Source organism: Sinocyclocheilus grahami, unplaced genomic scaffold (genome assembly GCF_001515645.1).
Source record: "Sinocyclocheilus grahami isolate Dianchi unplaced genomic scaffold, SAMN03320097.WGS_v1.1 scaffold945.1, whole genome shotgun sequence".
NCBI classification, from domain to species: Eukaryota; Metazoa; Chordata; class Actinopteri; order Cypriniformes; family Cyprinidae; genus Sinocyclocheilus; species Sinocyclocheilus grahami.
The window spans coordinates 220,024-235,427 of record NW_015506124.1 but is presented as its reverse complement, the minus strand read 5'-3'; the positions used below and the strand labels follow the sequence as shown (position 1 = coordinate 235,427).

The window sequence follows — 15,404 nt, the reverse complement described above, 5'->3', positions numbered from 1 at the left end:
TGAGTCAGAACAGCCGGCATTGTAGTCTACTCTACCACGATCAGGAAACGGTCCTCCATAAAATGTGCTGCACACATCTGAACACTGTTCTGGAACAGTGTTGTAAATACAACTTAACCACTGATTTCTAGTCGTGTCCATTTTTGGAAGACCAAACAAAGTAGTTTCGCTTTCACACCGAAACACAGCTTCACACACGGCGGCCTAGATAGAGCGGCGGCGGCCTTAGAGTGAACAGAGGCCGGGGGATAAAGTGAGGAACGGCCGGAGGGCTAGAGTGAGCAGCGGCGGCGGATTTGACGAAGGAGCGTCCGGCAGGCTTGCGGCAACAACATGTGACGAACCTGGGCTGGACTCTGCTTCGTCCACAGTGAAAGCCGATCCGGCCATCCACAGCGCAAAGTTGTAGTATTTCCTCAGCAACCAGCACCGATCAGCTCCAGGCATGACAGAGCAGATATCGTCCTCTTTTGGAAGGCCAAACAAAGTAGTTTCACTTTCACAACGAAACACACAGTGCCTTCACGACATGGCAGTGGCGGCAACAAAAATACTACAGCGAGAATAAAAGTTACGCCTTCTTTCTTTGAGTGAACATTTGGGTGGCGTTATGCAAATCTTCCCACATAGTGATGTAGACATGTGGGGGCGTGTTAGAACGAGCCATTTTAGGTAGGCGTGGTTGACTCTTAACTTTGATAAAGAATATCTCTTTGGATTTGAGATTTTAGTCTTTGCAACTTTACAGATCTTCGTTATGCACCAAGAGCTTGTAACACTCCAAAGAGAAAGGAAAAATTGAAATCGCATCATATGACCCCTTTAACACTGCTGGCTAATGCAGTCGGATGAGGTTGTGAGTTTCAGCATGTGTTTATGTGCATATGTGCATGCATGTGAAAGCAACCGGATGTCTTTAAGTAAACGGTGAATAAAGCCCTCTCTCTGAGAGCTCTCTTCAGTGCTAACCATTCAATGCTAATAGATGCTCTAATGGACTGTTTCTGAAAAAATGTGTTGGTTTTGAACCAGAGAGCTCGCTCTCTCATAAACTTTTGTCTGTCAGTAAGACCTACTGATACACTGTAAGAAAGAAATGTATTTAATTTGATACACAAATGTGCCTTAGTGTTGTTCAGTTCAGCAAAGGATCTGTATGAGAACACGTTCCTTAGAGCCAAAACAAGCTACTGAATAACACGGTTCCCACAGACATGGAGCACCTGGAAATGTCAGTGATATTTGAAACTGGCCTGGAAAAGTCATGGAACTTTAAATGTAATGTTTATTTCTAAAATATTTAATTAACTAGGTATTAAATAGATAAAATAAAATACATATTTATATTTGAAAGTATATGTATTTATTATATTCATTGAAAAGATTGTTGCATGACATACAAATGAAAATTTGTCCAGACACTATAATACAACTATAATACATATCTCTATGCACAGTAGTCATAAATGACTGTAAATGTTTGTCCAGACAAAAAAAAAAGGCAATTGATTTGTAAGAAAAAAAAAAAAAAGGAAGTCTGGAAGCAACACACCCGACAGAAGAGCAATTGTTGTTGCAAACAAATGTTTGTTAGTGAGACTTTTTGCGGAAAATTGTTAATTTGGATATGCAAAAAAATATGTAAAATCAAGACTTGCTTTCTTTTAAAACTGAATTATCTAATTCGGTTAATAATCTCTCCTGGAATTCAGCTGTGTTCCAGTCAGATTTAATGGGATATGTGTGTCACAGGGGTCACCAGGAGAGAGAGGGGCAGCTGGACCAGGAGGACCCATTGGTCTAACAGGACGTAATGGACCTCAGGGACCCCCGGGACCTGCTGGGGAGAAGGGTGCTCCGGTGAGTGTGCATTGTTTGGAGATTTAAAAAATGCCAATGTTAGCTTGTACATTGTCAAATTGAATAAAAATAAGAAATTGTGCCACTTTTTGTTGAGATGAATAGCAAAATGAGGCCTAATTTACCTGAATTCACCCTAAAGAAAGTAAAATAGCAACTGTGCTTCTGTCAGATGCAGCGATACAGTAAGCGATGCACTAATGTCAAAAGATGAATGTGGAAAACAATGGTGGCCAGAGGGAAAGAGTTTTGGTTCATTAAAATTAATCTTTTCAATAAGCACATTTACCACATATAGCTTAGCCAGTTTAATGCAGCATCCAAACAGAAACTTAATTCAGTTAATTCAGACTTTTACAGCACACAGTTAAAGCTGAAATCAATTAGTTGCCTGAAAGGTTATAATAATTACTGGACATATTCCTCTGCATTGTGTATAAATGCTGTTAATTAATTGCAGTGGATCTGCTATTAGCCTTGTTTGCTTAGACTGCCGGTATTAACTGGATTAAAGTAATCCTCATAGGATGTAATGCATAGAGGTCATAGCAGTTTCTTAATCTGCACTTTCAGACGTGATTATAAAATGTCATTTCTTAACTTCATGCAGGGTGAAAAAGGACCTTCTGGTCCTGCCGGTCGGGATGGCATCCAAGGTCCAGTCGGACTCCCAGGCCCAGCCGGACCTCAGGGTCCACCTGGAGAGGATGGTGACAAGGTGCAGCATTTTATTCCAAATGCTTCAGCATGACATTTTAATCCATAGTCATCATGCTCGTCTCACATCTGCACACCATTAATGACAATGCAAACAGAGTTCTGATTTATCCATCACTATAACCAAACAAGACACAAAATCATTACTATAGAGAAATGTTGAAACCAGTGAAATCGAGGTGTACACACACTTCTGCACACATGCTCATAAACAAAGTAAACAAACGTGCTTTGAGGCTAATGTATTCCAGAATCTATTATTGCCCTGTTCAATGTAGAATAGTGCTATTTTAGATCCTTATCACGTCTCAAGCCACATTATTCTTTTCGGCTGTGGCGGCAATGGTGTTTGAGGGGCCAAGTAATCAATTAATTGCAAAAACATCCAAAGGTCTTGGTTTTACTGTTAAATTAAAACCTCTGGAGTAAAGTTTACTCTGCTGTTGATGCTGAAGTGACCTTGAGAAATTTTTGATGACCAGGCAACCAGGGAAAAGTTGTAAACAGAGCATGAAGTTACTTGATTTTTTTTCCCCAGGGAGAAGTTGGAGAACCGGGTCAAAAGGGAAGCAAGGGCGACAAAGGCGAACATGTGAGTTAAACAGTATTCAAACAATTTCTACAAAATATTTGTATTTATATGTTTAATATTTTATTATAAATTAAACATTCAAAATAGTAATTCTATTTATTTGGTAACACTTTATAATAAGTTCCTAATTTTTTTAATGCATTATCTCAGAAATCAGTTATATCCCACTTTTGCGACACCTTATGTATATACTGTATTACCTACTGTATTTACTCTGTGTCTGTATTTATTGTCCATATTTACTGTTGTGTTTTAGTCCTCAAGACTGTCTATTGCATGTGTCACTGTTTCCTGAGGGAGCTGTTTCATTTTTATCCATTGTCATGCAGTGTGCTAAAAATGAAGTTAACTTTGACTTTAATGTTAAATAATAATGAGTAATACATTTGTTACAGTATTTATCAATCTTTGTTAACTTTAATAAAAATACAACTGTTCATAATTAGTTCAAGTTAGCTCAGGTCCATTAAATAATATTAACAGAAAAAAAAATAAACTTTTGGTTTTAATAATGTATTAGTAAATGTTGAAATGTCCAAGATTAATAAATTATCTAAAATAATTTTTCATTGTTAGTTCATGTTCACTAATGTATGTTAACTAAACTGAACCTTATTGCAAAGTGAAAATAAATTTGTTTTATTTATAATATTAATATTATAATAATAATACTATTATTTATAAATATTTGTTTACCTTTTTTTGCTTTTAGCTTTACATTTATTATACCTATTTTTACACAAATATTATCTTTGGCACTTCAAACGTTCATATGAGATCTAGCTTCTTCACAACCAGTCCCTAAAGTTGTCCTGATTGTCTGTTGCTGTAGGGTCCACCAGGTCCAGTAGGCCCTCAGGGTGTAATTGGAGCTCCAGGTCCTGCTGTGAGTACTTACAACCTTCCATTTGAGCCATATAGGATGAAACCCAAATGATCACCTCTTTTTTTTTCCATTCATCCTGGAATTGTTGTCACGCAAATATATTATCTTCATTACTGCAGGGATTTCACACAAAGTATTTTCACTGCTCAAGCGTCCTTAGCCTAACTTGATTGTTTCTATTTACGCAGAGGTGCTGGGGCCTAGTGGTTAATGATCTGGGCTGTTAGCTAAAAGGATGAAGGTTTGAATCTTGCAAGGGGTGATGAATTAACCTTCAAGGGGTGAATGAAACAATGTTTAAAGGAATATGTTATGTATGCAAGGCATAAAAACAATTGCATGTGGCCAAATGATTAGAACATTGTAACTACTGGCCTGAAAGTGACAGTTACGTCAACTGGACGACATTTTCTCACATTGGGTCATCCTGATTGTTTAACCCTGGTCCACATTGCTTCAAGGGGATTATCCTTGTAATAAGTGCACTATAAGTTGCTTTGGATAAAAGTGTCTGTTAAATGAATAACTACTCGCATTTGCTCAGTTTTGCATCTGTCAGGCAGCCTGCTGAGTTGATAAAGCAGCAATGAGAGTAAGTAGTCAGGGCCAGGTGGCACACAGTCGAATATTTAAAGTTTATGACTCAAGCTGAACACTCCCAGCTGGGCCTCTCTGTTTCCTTGATACATTAGCTCTATAAAAGCTGATAATTACACCTATTCTGTGCAGTTATGTGAAGAACATTCTTGGAAACTATGCAGCTTTTCTACTGAATAGGATATTACAAATTTGGAAACGTGTGAGATGTTAAATCTATAAGATGACTTGATGTTAATGCTGCTTAAAAGATCTTAGTCGCTTAAATATAAGCAATATTTGTCTGAACCTTCCTTATTTATATGCATACATTATTAGGATTGTCACTTTATTAAAAAAATGTAATCAGAATAATTAAATGCAAGGATGTGATTTCCAGAAAAAATACAGTTTTTTTTCCCCATATGAAACACAAAACGGCCTTATACTGTAACATGCATTTGAAAACGCAACACATGTCGAAAATATTCACAGATTTGTAATAAGAATCGTTTGCTTTTAGGTCTCCCTGTTTTCCACTAAAATAAAAGCTCTATGATTTTAAATTTGAAAGCAAAGAAATTAAGACTATTAGTAGTGTACTTTTACTGTTGTTCTGTAAAATAGTTATTATTGTTAATTGTATTTTTATTTAATTTATTTATTTATTGTTAGAAAATTTATGGTGTGTCCGGTTTTCCTTCTTTTTTTTGTCCTTCACTGATTGCATGCCTGTACATGATTTGCTGATTAACTAATTGAATTGGTTGCATTGAATTAATTAAATGAATTGGGCATTTACATCAGTAATTGAGAGAGCCCCCATAATAATAATGATTCAAAAGCATTAAGGCAGTCGAGTTAACATTGAATAGACATTGTGTATTGTGAGCTGTTTTTTTACTATGTTAAGTATATTAAATGAACATGTTAAAGGCACAATATGTAACTGAGCTGCTAGAGGTCGCATTTTCAAAACAATGACAAAGGCGAAGCTTGATGACGCTATGAAGGAGAGTGGAACGATGGGAGATGTCATTTTCGCCATCCAGAAATGTCTGAATCATGTTCACGGATGTAATGATTACATTTTTTATTGCCTGTACCTTTCAAAGTTATTCAAACAGTGAATAAATTATACAGAGAAAGCGAGCAAAGAACATTTACATTGTCAAGGAACAGTAGATGACTGACTTCAGTCTAGCGCGAGTTTAAGCACTCTCAAAAAATCTCCCCTTATAATCAGTAAAGCAGTACACTGTTTGATGAATGCATCAAACAGTGAATACATCTGCACTTTGTTGTTTTTGATGAGAGAATTCGTGAGAGAGCAGAATTCAGTCAGCAAGCGCGCACTGAATCTCCGGCGTTTCAGTGATGACTCATCTGAACACCTCTGATTGGCCATTGCATTCATAAGCTCAACAGACTCGTGTGTGATTGGTTATAATGCGCAATACTGTAAAAATGTGTAAAAATAATGGTTTTTGGATATGTTATTACGAAAATCGTACATATTGTGCTTTTAAACCAACATAATCAATATTTAATAAATACATTAATACATTTGATATTTTTTCATGATTAATAATGCTTGTTACCATCATGGTGAAGTCTGTCCTGTATGTCAGTCAATACTGCATTCCCTCATAGTCTTCAATACAAACACTCCATCATATCCTGCAGTGACCTGCCATTCAGGCATGTTCTTCTCACAGGCAGCACTGTTACCTCACATCACTTTATTATCTTTCTGCATTTGTTTGAACTGTGCTGAGCCCCTCCTTTCCCCTTCCACTGACCCTGTAGAGCAAGCAGAGTCAGAGATGAGGGCAGCACATTCTCACCCTCAATAATTCCTCTGGGCGTTCCTCTGAATGGCAGATCTTTTCAAACTTGACTTTTGACGTCTCAGGGGTAGATCTCATTTTCATGCTTGTCTGCGCCATACAGTAGAGTATGTAAGACATTCTGGGGTCAGCAAGTTGACTTTACATGTAGGCTACAGAGAGTGTTGTACTGTACTTCTCCACCATCATGTTCAGAGTTTGTAACAGTTTCAGATGTTAAGCGTCAGTGTGTTATCGTATATCTGAAGTTTTTTTCTTGTGTAGGGAAGTGACGGAGAGGCCGGACCCAGGGGTCAGCAGGGTATGTTTGGGCAGAAGGGAGATGAGGGGCCCCGTGGTTTTCCAGGTCTTCCCGGTCCCGTTGGACTGCAGGTAGAGTTATCATCTTTACACTAATCTAAACACGTCTATTATGGATCTGCTGCTTGCATAGTATTTAATTTACACAAAGCCCCACTGTTTGATATCATCTAAGACTGTGAGGCAGGATAATTGAGCAAGCAGAGCCATTTTTCAAATCTGGATTCAATTATGTTGCTCTAAACATGGCTGATTGATTCCATCACTTTCAGTTTACTTGACATTGTTAAGGTGAATTGTAATTTTTGTGCCACTAGCGCCACCAATTGGATTTGCAAAAATAATTATTGCTTCTCAAAAGGATTCTTTGAACACTTCCTGTCTGCCATTAGTCAACAAAACAGAGTCCCACTCCAACTTCCCAAGTTCAAGTCACAAGCTGAGCCGTTGTTGCAAACATTGAAACGTGAAAAGACTTTTCAGAGAAATCAGCTTACGAAATGTTTACTTATACACTACCAATCAAAAGTTTGGGGTCAGAAGATTGAATTACGTTTATTCAGCAAGGATGCATTACAGTAAAGACATTTATAATGTTACAAATTATTTATATTTTAAATTAAAGCTGTTCTTTTGAACTTTCCATTCATCAAAGAATCCAGAAAAAAAGTATCATGGGTCCATAAAAATATTAAGTGATGTTAATTTTTTAGCATTGATCTTAATACGAAATGTTTCTTGAGCACCGAATCAGCATATTAGAATGATTTCTGAAGTATCATGTGACACTGAAGACTGGAGTAATGATGCTGAAAATTCAGCTTCACCATCACCACCATTTTGAATTTTAAAAGAAAGTTTTTATTGATTTTAAAATTATAAACATTATTTTTTTTTACTGTCATTTTTTATTTTTATTTTACTGTGATTTGTTTGAGTCTAATTGATACAGCCTTGGTGAAAACCATAAAAAAAATCTTACAAACTCCAAATATTTTAGTGATACTGTAGCTATCTCTGCGTATTAAGAAAGTATTATAAAATCAAAAAAACATTACACACTTCACCTTTATGGGAATAATGAGGGAGTGATTTTCAAATGGCAACAGAGGCTGTTACTCTACACAGCAATATTACAGTCACGCAGAGCAATTGCCTGGTAATCAAAGGTAATAGGAATAGCGATTCATCCCAACTGCACTAATTGTTTGTGCTCTGCGTCACCTTGTTAGTACCTTTCACTGATCCTCTGCGATAATGATTTTTGATCCGAAGAAATTAACAATCTTAATTTGTTTTCTCTCAAGTTTTGAATAACTTTCTAATGAGAAGTCATTGGACTCTTAGAATGGAGACTTTTCATTATCTTTTCAAAACTCACTGTAAATATAACAAGCTTTTTGGCGGTTGGGAAAATTATTTCCCTCAAAATGGCTTTGAAATATCACTTCTGTCCTTTTATAGTAACACAAGATTTATCACAACAATAAGCGGTAAGCTATGTGTTAGCGGGTACCAAAGAGCATGTCTGCCAAATACAATGACCCAGAATAGGCTTGTGATTACAGATGTTGACTATGAACAATGGAGAGACGTCTATTGGTATTGTTTGGTGATAATGATCTGAATAACATTCAAACCTCTTTAGTCAAGCTCAATTGTATTGCAAAATGAATTGCTTGCCAAGCTTTTCCTCTTTTTGCATTTCATATTTTCAAAGTGACACGGGGTGCGACACATTCACAGGCACCCAAATGCAAATGCGTTAATTGCCATGAGGTTCCTTCTACTGCTAATTACCAAAAATTGTTATTTGATTAATAGTGTTTACCCGATGGCTCAGAGCTGTAAATGTATAATATTAATATTCAACACTATGAGACTGATTGTTATTCTAAATTGTCATGTTGCTCATGGGGGAAGAGGAAACATTAACGTATCCTCTCTTGCTACTGAAAGTTTTAGCATTTTTGAAATTGTAATGGGTGAATTCCTAACAGGGATTATGTAACCTGGAGTTGTGCCTGATTAATATGTAAAACTTGTTTTCTTCTAGGGTTTGCCAGGACCACCAGGTGAGAAAGGAGAGAATGGAGACGTCGGCTCAATGGTGAGTTTGCAGTATCCTTGCTGTCAAAACACAGTGTTTACTATAGTTTTGTCATAATTAGTCTCAACTATGTACTAAACATGAATACTTGCTTTATTTAAATGCAATTACAACAAAAGTTTCTGAATGTACTATATATCTTTAATGTAATAGTGTCATAAAAACTGTTTTAAGGTGCAGTCACATTTACCATTGCTTATTAAAATTTTGTGGGTGGAATTTAGTCGTTTCATTTGGAATTCACACAACTGGGAGTTTCACGTGAGGTGAAAAAGCTCCCTGCGCCGAATTCACTCATGTTCAAGTCACACAAATTTACCATGTTGACCAACAGAAAGCTGCTTATTTTGAAAAATTACGACTTCTGCTCCATGCATTGCTACAGTATTGACACTGGACAGTCGACTTTTTTGCCTGTGAAATTTTGCACAGGCAAATGTGACCACACCTTTATAGTATTACTGCTAGTGCCACTGATCCATGAAGAAAATATGCAGATTCTTGTAATAAATAGCTCATAATGATTTACCAACGTTTGGTTTGATTCGTCCATTGAATCTTCCTGAGTTTACTATCTTAATTGTTTGACGAACTGTTGTTTTCTTATAGGGTCCACCTGGTCCTCCAGGTCCCAGAGGTCCTCAAGGTCCTAGTGGAGCAGATGTGAGTTTAACTGTGACATATTTGAATAGACACTCTAGTGAATCAGAAAGATTTGAATCATCAATGTTGTTATTTGATTGACAGGGTGCTCCTGGCCCTCCCGGAGGTATTGGCGCAATGGGTGGAAATGGTGAAAAGGTGGGTATTTCTTACATAAATCTGAAGTATCATGTGACAGGATGCTAAATTCACTTTTACATGGTGTTTGCACATAAATGTGTCTTAGCAGTGTGTGGGCACAGCCACCCTACAATGATAAAAATCCATTCACTCCTTTTTTTTTAATCCCCAAAAAACCTAAACAGTCTCAATTATCAAGCCAGGCCCACGACCGTTGATGGACTGTCCCGTATTAGCATATTTCTGCCCTCAACCAGTTGTACGCTGACCGCCATTTTCTCCACGCACGAGCAGCTGTAGCGACATCAATGTCTCTTAAGCAATGCAGGTGTTTTGTAGTTGGATGTAAAAGTGAACATAAGTGTGTTCATTTTCTCCCGTCATCAGAGTCACTGAGGATGCAGTGGATTAGTTTTGTTTATGATGATAACACACCACCGAATACACAAAAAAAAAACATAAGAGATCAAGCCAGGCCCACGACCGTTGATGGACTGTCCCGTATTAGCATATTTCTGCCCTCAACCAGTTGTACGCTGACCGCCATTTTCTCCACGCACGAGCAGCTGTAGCGACATCAATGTCTCTTAAGCAATGCAGGTGTTTTGTAGTTGGATGTAAAAGTGAACATAAGTGTGTTCATTTTCTCCCGTCATCAGAGTCACTGAGGATGCAGTGGATTAGTTTTGTTTATGATGATAACACACCACCGAATACACAAAAAAAAACATAAGAGAGGGGCGGGGTGAGCAGTAGCTCATTATCATTTAAAGAGACATACACCAAAACGGGTTGCTGTGATCAGAGATGTTTTTGACGATGTAAAAAGGGTGTTGTTTTACACAACCATTGAGGAACTTTAAGCAAAGTTTGTTGCAGACATTTCATGAAGACCCTAAAAAATCATACCAACTTGTGGAAAATGGGCATCCAATGCCCCCTTTAAAAATATGAATATAAATAAATGTGTGTTACAATTATTATGGTGAATGTGCATAGATGTCACATGTAATAAAGAAGAAGCAGAACTGAACTTGTTTCCCTTCATCTCTTCCCCTCAGGGTGAGACCGGTGAGGCAGGTAATCCAGGACCACCAGGAGAGCCTGGTACAGTAGTAAGTATTTGTTTAAGAGTTGTTGAGTCTGATTTTCTAAGTGTTTACTAGACGTGTCTAACCTGCATGTAATTGAGGCTAATCTATTGACATTCAAGGAGCATAACTACACAAATCTTTGTTTTTAACTTAGAACACATTAAGCTAATGACCTTTAAGGTGTTAAGGCTACAGTCCTTTGCGGTGGATTAATTTGACCTCACTCTGCTTTAGAATGCCATGTGAATATTTTCCTCTAGCTCATATATGCTGAGGTGAACATCACTTGCATTCTAGATGGTTGCTGTTATCATCATCCTTTTTCACCCAGGGACATTATTTCAACCACTGCCTGCTGCACAAACCTGTTTATGTGATATCAGCATCTTAAATGCTGATGTTTGTCTGTTGGTCTCAATGCTTTTTGATACTAAATAGGATAGTAGATTTCTGCTTGCGTTAAGAGTTTAAGGCCATATTCAAAGTTAGTTTTAGAAATGCTTCTATACACTTATTATGTTATACTTGTTGCAGTAACGGGAATTTCAGTTCATTTTAATACTACTTCCTTAAATTCAAAATTTGAATTGCATTTCACCCTGTTGGCTACCTCAGATCAAATTCAGTAATTAAATTACTGAGGAACTAAGCAATAAGTAACCGTTATAATCTCTTTATAGCCAACATTTACAGTTATTCTCCCTCTTGGGCTTGAAAACAGCATAGCATCACCTTTGAATTACATATTTTGTCATTCAAAGGGTGTTTGTTGTGTCCTTCTATAGGGACCCAAAGGTGAGCTTGGAGAGAAAGGAGAAGCTGGCCCTCCTGGAGCTGCAGGACCCGCTGGTGCAAGAGGACCCCCTGGAGATGACGGTCCCAAAGGAAACCCAGTAAGTCTCCATCAATGACATCCCAGAAGCACCCTTCATCTATTACACAGAAATAATACAATATGATGACTGAATTGATCCATCATTTTTTTTGTAATTTAGGGTCCTATTGGCTTCCCTGGAGATCCAGGTCCTCCTGGTGAGGCCGGAACTGCTGTAAGTTCAATATGGAGACATTCAAACACAAGAGTGTATTCGCTTTGCAGCAGTAAAATAACTATTTTCTGTGGAGAACAAATGCATTTTAAAATACTGGAAGTGATAGAGTGAGGAAAAATGTGTGCAGCTCTTTCCAAAGCACTTTATACATAAACATGTTAAAAACACATCTAGTTTCATGTGCTCAGGTTTCCACTCAAGCAACCTTTTTTTGTCCACAATGTTTAGCATATGTTATAGGCTTCAATGCACATTGTTTGAATAAAAGCATTGTGCAAGATGTGGGATATCAATCATACAAATAATCAACATGTCCTCAAAATAGTTATTAGTTACAGCTTTAATGTCCAAGAGCATATTAAGCAAATGTTGTGAGGAAACTCTAATATGATGTTTGATGGAAATGAAAGTTGTGATGTAATGTCCTGTTTCACAAAGGGACTGGATGGCCTTCCTGGAGACAAGGGAGATGATGGAGAGGCCGGTCAGCCTGTGAGTGATGGTCGACTCTCACTGAAAATCATATTTTTTGTTCAAACATAATGAAACTTGGGAGTAATGCATTGAATTTTTACACCACAGGGTCCACCTGGTCCATCTGGTGAAGCTGGTCCTCCAGGACCCCCTGGAAAGCGAGTGAGTACAACTTTGGACTGACAGTTGTTGGCTGACTGGTTATATCTAGAAATGCATACATTTTTGAAAAAGCATAGAAATAGTTATATTTTATATTGTGCTATGAAACATGTACAATGTATAATGGACTAATGATGATTCTAAAAGAAAATGTGCTGAGATCTTACTGATCCTACTCATATTTTAAGCAAAGTGATGTAGCATTTCATGTCACTACACTGCTAGTTGAAAAAATATGAAAAAAATATTTTAAAAGTTACATCTCTACTGTCAAGCTACTGAAAAATGTAATTAATCTAGTAGCATCACTACTTGTATTTAACTACTCCCCAGCACTGATTTGGTTCTTATTACAACAACTCAGACTTAGTGTTAGAGATTTCAACAGACCCAATGTAAGTATCAAAAGTTGGTGTATAACATTTTTCATTCTTTAAGAAAATGTAAGAATGTACTTGTTTGTATTACCCCTTTGTTGTTCCTTCTATAATCTGCTGAGACACACATTTTCAAATAGGTTTATGAGCTTCCTTTGGAAATTCATGCTAAAACTACACATTTATTTTTAACAGATCTGAACAGCACAAACAATAAATCTTTAAAAGGAAAGCACAGTTAGGATTTTACTGGGTGTTCCCTCAGTAAATTGTTCCCAAGCGAGTAAAGAGTGCAGGCTTTGCTTGGGAAAAGGCATTCCTGTGAAATCTCAGCATAACTTAAAACCTGTGTGGGGGAAAAAATGGGCTTCTCACATCCGTTTGCATTGCTTAAGAGCAGTAGAGCTGAGGCTGACATTTAGACAGTCCTATTAGAGAACATTGACCAAAGTGGGTTGAATGACAGCACTGTGACGGCAGTGTTAGTGTGATAGCCGAAAGGAAATTAAGTTGTCATTGTCAGCTCTGGTGTCATCCTCAAGACTTGTCTGAGAAAGATTACACCTTTAGCTCTAACACGTCTGATATATTTACCACAGTAAACGTTTAATTTTCAGTAGCTGACTCATAACTTCAGAGAGAATTTCATTTCAGTTGTTTTCTAAAGTGAGTTTTTATCGCCGTATATATGTCAGGAAAGAGACTGAGACTGTTTTCAATGTTTTCAACTGCTTTTAGTCTGACAATTTGAATTTTCTCGTATCAGCAGAGCCGTTAATAGCAATAAAAATGCATTTCAGGGCTTTCCATTTTTGCTCGCCTTGCTTACAACTTTAAGTGGGTCTGTGCATGAAGCTGATTCATTCGGCAGACCTCTCGGCCTTCTGTGTGTCTTGAATCGAAATGTACACACCCATATTGATCATGGACTTCTGGGAAACATATTTCAACCCTCGTTGTGCTCATTCCCACACTGAGAAAACAATACCATCATTAAGTCTTTCACAAGTTACTATTTGTCTGAATAATCATATTAATAATGTTCACAAATGTGTGGACAGTAATGCTAAATATCTGGATGTCTGCCCAAGCCATTAGCCATTGCGATTGTTAATACCTTCACTCCCAAAATAACTGTATTAATCTGTATTTTGGTCTTTTCCATTAAAAATATCTAAACATCCTTAAAACATGATCCATTTACTTCAGAATCAATATTGTGTATGAAAATAAGACTTGTTTTTTAGTATCTCGAATTATGTTACTCCATTAGCAAATGTTAGCGCATTAACAATACAAAACCTCTGAGTCATAGACATCACAATGGACATAAGAGGTATAAAACTGTGTATATGTGGTTTCTGGAGTATGTTTTGGTTTCTGTGAGATATCGGTGAACAAAAATGTACTGTCATGTTGATGAAAAAAGAAAGTAGGCTACCTTGTTGCCATGGTACATTAATGCAGTACCTTTTTATTGTTGATAGCTCTTTATAGATATCTGCTGTAGAAGGTTTTGAGTTTCTCTCTCTCTCTCTACACACATATATATATTTATATATACATATATTTAGACATGGATCGTACTCACCCACCATGGTTCCCGCGTCGGAGCTCTGTCCGAAGAAGCCTCTAGACCGGACCATCAGTAAGATGGTCACTATGAAGCCATAGAACCAACCAAACCTAATAGGTCCAGCATAGGAGACTATAATGCAGGAAATTTCCCACCTAACCTCAGTCAGGTGGAGAGATGGTGGTTACAGGGGAATTAGGAAGGTGAAGATAAGGGCAGATGTAAGACCCCCGAAGGAAATGAGTAGATACTCAGGTATCACTCTGATCTGGACAAAAGCTCTGACGCCCTGTCTAGATCACATCCCTTAGGTCTTTTACTTACCTTCCTTTGACCCGCGATTCTTCCTACCCCTACCCGTGGGCGGGGGAGGAGCGTGAGCCGCGACACTAGCCTTCTGAGCCGGTCTCTGATCCTCAAACCGAGACGGGCTAGGACCCTTGGGTTGTTCGGGCTCAGACCTGGACTTCGTGAAGGCCGCTATCCCGGTCTTTCAGCAGGTCAGCCTGCTATGCTTGGAGCATCACCATCGTGTGCAATGAAGCGACAGCCCGACCTGCTGCTGCTGCGTATGCCCTGGCATCCGAGCGAGATGTCAAGGAGGGGAGTCTTAGAGGACGTCTCACCCACAGAGAGATAGTTGGCCAGCGTCACTCTATAGGGGCATCTTCTCATAACCGCTTTCATGCATCGCCTCGAAGTTGGCATAACTCGTATGCTGGAATCGATGGATGCATGAGGAAAAAACGGCCTCTTCCATTCCTTCTCAATCTTTATATGGAAAACAGGAAGAAAGGAAGGCTCACCTGAGCTGGAGGGTTATGGCCAGAAAAATAACGTTCATAGAGATATTTCGCGATGTCACCTTTCTTCACCCGCTTCACGGCAAGTAAAGCGCGATCCATAATTTCCAAAAGCTCATCATACACAGGGCAGGAGGATTGGGAAGGCTCAGCTTCAGCTTCTTTGCCCTCCTCAGACATTTCCTGCTTTTG

General features: G+C 38.1%; 1 protein-coding gene across 1 annotated transcript in view; it reads left to right on the top strand.

The window, feature by feature from the left end:
• LOC107564536 (collagen alpha-1(XI) chain-like) overlaps positions 1-15,404 on the top strand; it is a 91,899-nt gene that overhangs the window by 64,744 nt on the left and 11,751 nt on the right. Inside the window, exons 41-53 of the mRNA XM_016249639.1 lie at positions 1,753-1,860; positions 2,471-2,578; positions 3,116-3,169; positions 4,002-4,055; positions 6,746-6,853; positions 8,838-8,891; positions 9,501-9,554; positions 9,639-9,692; positions 10,736-10,789; positions 11,554-11,661; positions 11,764-11,817; positions 12,259-12,312; positions 12,403-12,456. Of these exons, the coding sequence (XP_016105125.1) occupies positions 1,753-1,860; positions 2,471-2,578; positions 3,116-3,169; positions 4,002-4,055; positions 6,746-6,853; positions 8,838-8,891; positions 9,501-9,554; positions 9,639-9,692; positions 10,736-10,789; positions 11,554-11,661; positions 11,764-11,817; positions 12,259-12,312; positions 12,403-12,456 (918 nt within the window). The remainder of the gene's footprint in view (positions 1-1,752; positions 1,861-2,470; positions 2,579-3,115; positions 3,170-4,001; positions 4,056-6,745; positions 6,854-8,837; positions 8,892-9,500; positions 9,555-9,638; positions 9,693-10,735; positions 10,790-11,553; positions 11,662-11,763; positions 11,818-12,258; positions 12,313-12,402; positions 12,457-15,404) is intronic.